The sequence below is a fragment of the Helianthus annuus genome, chromosome 14, assembly GCF_002127325.2.
Source record: "Helianthus annuus cultivar XRQ/B chromosome 14, HanXRQr2.0-SUNRISE, whole genome shotgun sequence".
NCBI classification, from domain to species: domain Eukaryota; kingdom Viridiplantae; phylum Streptophyta; class Magnoliopsida; order Asterales; family Asteraceae; genus Helianthus; species Helianthus annuus.
In genome coordinates this window covers 91,287,464-91,294,181 of record NC_035446.2, presented here as the reverse complement: position 1 = coordinate 91,294,181, position 6,718 = coordinate 91,287,464, and the positions used below count along the sequence as shown (strand labels likewise).

At 38.1% G+C, this 6,718-nt stretch overlaps 1 protein-coding gene across 1 annotated transcript; it reads left to right on the top strand.

Annotated features, from left to right (window-relative positions):
• Positions 1 to 4,674: 4,674 nt before the first annotated feature.
• Positions 4,675 to 6,403, top strand: LOC110906924. Its single transcript, XM_022151980.1, has 4 exons — positions 4,675 to 5,085; positions 5,155 to 5,517; positions 5,611 to 6,082; positions 6,171 to 6,403. Exons 1-4 carry the CDS (start codon positions 4,675 to 4,677, stop codon positions 6,401 to 6,403), a joined length of 1,479 nt encoding a protein of 492 aa, XP_022007672.1.
• Positions 6,404 to 6,718: the final 315 nt, after the last annotated feature.

Sequence of the window (6,718 nt, the reverse complement as noted above, 5' to 3'; positions counted from 1 at the left end):
AAAATCAAATATTTTTTTTCTTTTTTTTCATCACTTTTTTATTCTTTTCATTATTTTTTTTTCTTTTAATGAGCGTAGACGTTGCTTTCCCTAACCCAGAGGCATTCCGGCTGTAGAGTCGCTATCCCCAACTCGGATTACTTAGGCTTCGGTACTTTTTCTTTCTTTGCAAGTTCGATTTCACACATCCTAGAGGTAATCCGGTTGTAGAGTCGCTATCCCCAACCAAGATTACATAAGCCTGCGCTACTTTCATTCAGTTTCTAGCTCATTTTTTTCTATTTTTTTTCATGATTAAAAGTTCTAACGGTTTTAACTTATAACGCCATTCCTTATACTCTTATTGGCGGTTTCAATTTCCCATTTTCCCTAGATGAAAACCCACTAGTAGACCGACAATTAAGGTAATATTAACTCAAAGGGACCTAAAACCAAACCGGGCCTATTCACATATCCCAAACTAGACACAAGCTCGACTTAATTAATCTCATATTATCATTATTTGAACCCGAACAAAAACCCATCTTTTCTATCATTTTCCGTATTAATTTTGCAAACTTCTTTATTCAAAAGACATTTTTTTTTGATTTTTTTATTTTTAAATTTTTTTTTTTGTATTTTTCAAATTTTTATGACTCAAGACTCTTCTAACTAGACACTAAACGATAGTTTCCCATCACCACACTTAAACTCTACATTGCCCTCAATGTAGGATGGAAACCGACTCAAAAGACTAAAAATAAATAATAAATAAAAAGACTAAGGGCAAATTGGAAAGGACTTAGCTGGTTATAATAACGCATAAGCTTTAGAACTCTCGTCCAATCCAGCTCGATCGTATAACATTTCATTCGCGATCGGCTTTGACTCTGACTAGTACACTTGGTAAATGCCTTGAAATTTGAAAAGCAGCTCCAAAATCACCCGAATGGAGATTGAGTATGGGTGGTACATATCCAAACCTGCATTAACAAAAACAAGCAAAACCAAAGCAGTACCGACTCTAAAAAAAAACGACTCAAACCGACTAATTTAAACTCAATATACAAAAACTACGACTCTATACAAACTCTACAAACCTCCCCACACTTGAATTTAATCAGGAGGTTTCTCCTTTATCCAACCTCGGTCTAACCCGTTTCATTTTAATTGATCATCATTATTTATTAAAAAACCAATGATGAAACTATAAAATATCTTAGGACATGCAAACGGGTCGCGCCACCAAAATTTAAATTTACCTGGACCAAACCTGATACGTGACATATAGTGAGGGTGGTGGTTGTCTCTGCACTTTAGTGTTGCCTTAAGCTTCCGTTTGCACCATCTCTGAACCCTCATAATGTGTTGATCCAAGCTTCTTCTCCGTGCCTTCTCCCGTGATTTAGTTGGTGTGTGTGGCAATCCAACTGCTAACTTCTATACGGGACAACTATCAAACATCTCAGCCACTTTCTCTTCTTCTACGTTCAGTGTACATCTGATCTCCATGGTTGGCGTCTTTACAAGTAATGTCTCTAGATATGCGAGATCACCAACCGGGTCAAATTCTTCATCGTCAAGAATTGGTAGACCAACCAACTCATCACCAAACTCATCCTCCCAAGATGGTATATGCATCCCTCTCTCATTTTCCATCTTGTCAAGTGGCTCATCCACGTCTTCCCCCTCATCATCATTCCAGAAGTCGTCATTAGTGGGTTTAGGACCGTAATACCATGGCGTGGAATACCAATTAGGTGTCACGTCCCGTTGAACCAGAGGTGGGACTGAATCGTCCGTTGTCGTCTCCAATTCTACATCTGACAATTCTGGATCACCGGGAAGCTCTTCTTTAACATGTTCTTCCTTAGCTTCTTCTTCTTTCACTCCCTCATAGCTCTCAAAGTCAATATGATCAGCACAGTAATCATCCCATGTAAATCGTATTATACTTTGATTTTTCTTCTGATTCATGTAAACCGGACAATCTTCATACCAGTACGGTCCGCCACAGTGTTGACAACTTAGATCCACATGCTGATTCATGCCTTCCCTCAACATCTGACCCAATGTCTTGATCATTCGCTGAAGAATGGTGAACATTTCGGGAAACCTCGGATCTCCTTGGTCCTGTGCTGTTGATGTTATCTGAGCGAATATTTGACATGATTCCACAAACGCCCAAACATAGGGAGGGTACTCGCTATGATAACCTACCATGAAGAGAATAGCAAAAACAGCACAACGTAGAAAAAGGAAAGAAAAAAAAAACAAACTAACTAATAGAAAATATTTACAAAAATAATGACTCGACACAGTACTACTAGACACAAACTCTAGGACTCAAACCCTAAGACTCAAATTACAAATAAGACTAATTAAACAAATAAGATCTGTCAAAGCTAATAACGCAATCGCCTAAGTGTCCCCGGCAACGACGCCAAAAACTTTATGTGCAAAATACGGTCCATAAAAAACTAACCTAATCTAGACACCCTAGTTTTAAATTTATAAACTAAGACTCTCTAAATGCTAGACCACTGACAGACAAGTGTACCTATCGTACGTAGTAAAGCCTAATGAAGTCCGAGTATCGAACCCACGAGACACTAGCGACGCTACACTAGACTCTGACTTAACTAATTACTTAACTGGTTTATTTGATTAGATTAGATTTTTGGGGTTTTAACTAATTAAACTAAAGGAATTAACTAAGACGAACTAAACTATCTAGACGCAGGCTGAAGGATACTAAGGTGAAATCAAGGATGAGAAAGTACTACCCAGGTTTGGAATCCTATCTGTGACTCTCAGTTTTCTCTCGGCAATGGTAACTATGCTGGAACCAGGTTCTAATAATATGACACTCTAAGACTAAAGATAAGTTGAATCTCCTCCCGGTCTTATCAACTTCTCCTAAGGTCCTAAAGGTCAAATAAAGCTCACTGGTATGGGTTGGATCACCTCCCGGTCTCTCCAACAATACTAAAGTACCCAAAGACTAGATCTCCTCTCGGTCTCACTAATCACAATACACCCTAGAGTGCACGAGGTAACCTAAAAACACTTGGCAAGACTTAGGAAAACAAATAATACTAGGCCACTTAGACAGATCTCCTCCCGGTCTCACTGCACCTAAATACCTAGCACCAAAGACAATCCTAACTATCTATCTCCTCCCGGTCTCAAGAATAGGTAGAACACTAAACTCCTCTAAATTATCAAACAATGTTCCTATGGGATACGAGCTCAGTAAACCATAAACTAGTTACAAACACACAGTAGGTAACCTAACATGCATCTATACATGAAAGACATTCACAAAGACACATGAGGAACGATTGAATGACAATAAATTAGAATAAAGCACGCACACACATCTAGCCAATTATTATGAGGTCTTTTACTTTAAGATTTATCCATCAATAAATTACCAAAAGCTGACAAATTACCAATTGACACGAATAATCATCACAAACCCGGGTAGATAAACTAATTAGCCAAGAATCATAGTCAAGAACAATAATAAACAAGTCTGAAATAACAAATAATTCATATTCGTAAGTCTTAAAACACAAAGTAATTAAAACTGAACACTAACTATTTGTGAACTCGACCCGATTCTTGATCGTGGCTTGAACCCTCGAACCAATCACCCTCTTTCTCCTCTTGTCGCACCTTTGTTCAAAACCTCTGCTGCCGTCGAATTACTCCCTCTAATCACAAGTCACGAGCACTATATATCCTACATATTGCCTTAGGGTTGAATATCATCATGCATAGAATAGAATTCAAGGCCCAATAAAATAATTTACGTAAATATGTCGCTGGACTTGAGGTATTGGCGGCCCATGTGCTTCAACAATAAAAACAAGGTAGTGGCCTTTATAGCAGCCGTCAATAGATATGCAATCCCCAAAGAATAAATCGATCCCCTCTATATTAATAATATATATTGGCATATTGGCTGCTACTTTTATTTTATGTGTAACCCAACCGTCTCTTTATGTATGATGATGTATCCTTTCTTTTTGTTACAGTGGGTAAATATCCAATATATATTATGTAAGCCGCACCCCTTTAATTTACAAAATAGAGATAGTGGTCACGACCCACTTATAGAAAATAGCGGCAATTTCACTTCGGTAACTGGCGAACTACTTTGCCCAACTGGCTGGTCATTTAAATATTATTCTTTTTCGCTCCATTTGCACCGGGACCTGCCAAAACACAAACTAATATAATATAATACTAAAAGTAAATAAAAACAAATAAAAACTATACAAAATTTATACAATTTACACGGGGAAAATATGTATGTTTTAACCCACATCAGTGACTAACGGCAGGAATCTGATCATTGCAAAGAGTGATAATAAGGAAGAAGGTCGTTTAGCTGTGAAGTGTGTACCAGGGTGTCCCTTCTATCTATATTGTTCACTAAATAAATCCAAAGAGTGTTACATGATTAAAAGTGTGAAGAATAAACACAACTGCCAGAGAAACATGATCAAGAATAGACAGCTAACTGCCAAGTTCTTAAGGGATGAGTTCCTTCCTTTGTTTAAGGCCAAGCCAAATTGGTCTGCTAAGGAGATTTAAGCAGCAGTTAAACAAAAGTTTAAGGTAATTATAACTAAGTGGCTAGCTTACAAGGCTAAATCAAGTGCACACAAGAAGCTTCATGGTTCAATGAGAGACCATTACAGTAAAATTGGTTCTTACCTGGAAGTTCTAAAGAAAGCAAAACCATCATTAACCATTAGGTTAGAAACTGCTCCACCATTCATTAACCTAGATCCAGAGGCCACATGTGAAACATTCTTTAGAGTGTTTATTTGTTTTGATGGAGTCAAAAAAGGTTTTTTAGCAGGATGCAGGAAGGTATTGTGCTTAGATGGGTGTTTTCTTAAAACATTCCTTGGAGGGATGTTGTTAACAGCTGTGGGAAGGGATGGTAATGACCAAATGTTTCCTTTGGCATTGGCAGCAGTTGAAGGGGAAAAGAATGAGAGTTGGGAATGGTTTATGGATGAGCTTAGGCAGTTCTTGGGAGTAAATGATGATGGTGAATCATGGACATTTATACCTGACCAGCAAAAGGTAGATCTCCCTAACCAATAATTAGCTTATTCATCACTTATCTGTGACACTGTTGTATTGGTTTTGCAGGGTCTATTGAATGCTGTTGCAATGGTATGGCCAAAGGCAGAGCATAGAAACTGTGAAAGACACATCTATGCTAACTGGCACAAGACATACAAAGATGAAGAGTTGAAGGAGCTATTTTGGAAATCAACTAGGGCCTATTGTGAAGCTGATTACTTGCAAGCCATTGAAGAGATGAGGGGCATAAACCCTGATGCAGTAGAGGCCTTACTGAAGCAAAATCCCAATTGGTTCAACAGGTGCTATTTGAACACTCACACAAAATGTGATGTTATAGTAAACAACATGGCTGAAACTTTTAATGGCTTTATCATCAATGCAAGGTCACAACACATTATACACATGTTAGAGGACATAAGGATTCAGGTCATGAGTAGGCTGGTTACTAAAAGAACAGAAATGAGTGCCAGGGATGTTATATGCCCTAAAATCTAAGAAAAGCTTGATTTTTCAAAACAGGCTGCATATAGATGTGAGGTGTATCCCTCATCATACCATGTGTTTCAAGTCAGGGATTTTGATGATGTTTCAGTTGATCTAGATAATAGAACATACACATGTAGGAAATGGGATTTGAGGGGGTATCCATGTAAACATGTTTGTGCTGTAGCTGGGTTTTTGCATAAAAATGCAGAAGAGTATGTTGATGTGTGTTACCACAAAGACACATACATGAAGGATTATGAATTCTCAATCCCTCCAATACCTAGTGAAAGGTATTGGCCCAAGATTCACCACCCTATGGATCCACCACCAATAAGATCTCAACCTGGGAGGCCTAAGAAGAATAGAAAGAGGGATCCTCAAGAGGATCCAAAGAGACCAGGGAAACCTACCAAGCATGGGGTGATAATGACTTGTGGTAATTGTGGGGGTAGAGGTCACAACAAGAGAAAATGTATTGAACGGGGAAATCAACAATCTACTGCAGGTGAATTACTTGTTTTAGGGTAGAGGTCACAATTGTAGGCTTTAACTACAATTGTAGGCTTTAACTACTTTTGTTTTGTATGTTGTAGGGTCTGCTAAAAAGAGACAGAAGGGAACAAAAAAGTCAAGCCAGAAGTCAACTCAGCAATCTGCTCCAGTACCTTCACAAGGAACAACTCAGCAATCTACTCCAGTACCTTCACAAGGAACAACTCAGCAATCTACCCAGGAGGGAAGCAAAATTTCCAGCCAGAAGTCAGCTAAAAAGTCAACTGTGAAGTCAACTGGCAAATGGAAAGGGAACATACAAGGCAGTAGTTAAAAAGTCATAGTTTGACTTTTTTGTGATAAATGGACACGTTTGACTTTTTTGTGGTCTTTATGACCTTTTTGTGCTGTTGGCTGTTTGGACAACTTTAAGTTATGTAATAACTCTCTAGGATAACTTGTGGCGATGTTATAACTCTTTAGGGTAACTTTTGGTAATGTTATAACTGCTGGTTATGTAATGGTATAAGTCTTGCTTATGGTCTTTATGCATTTTGGTTGATTGGTCATTATACTATGCAGTTTTGGTCATTACATAGTGCAGATTTGGTCATTACAGCTTGGACAACATACACAGATTTGGACATTT

What these genes read in the sequence shown, in the direction of transcription:
- LOC110906924 (XM_022151980.1), top strand. Translation starts at nt 4,675, where the DNA reads ATGAGAGACCATTACAGTAAAATTGGTTCTTACCTGGAAGTTCTAAAG. An exon ending in TTATACCTGACCAGCAAAAG is followed by an intron (nt 5,086 to 5,154) that starts GTAGATCTCCCT and finishes TTGGTTTTGCAG; the next exon opens with GGTCTATTGAATGCTGTTGC. An exon ending in AAATCAACAATCTACTGCAG is followed by an intron (nt 6,083 to 6,170) that starts GTGAATTACTTG and finishes TGTATGTTGTAG; the next exon opens with GGTCTGCTAAAAAGAGACAG.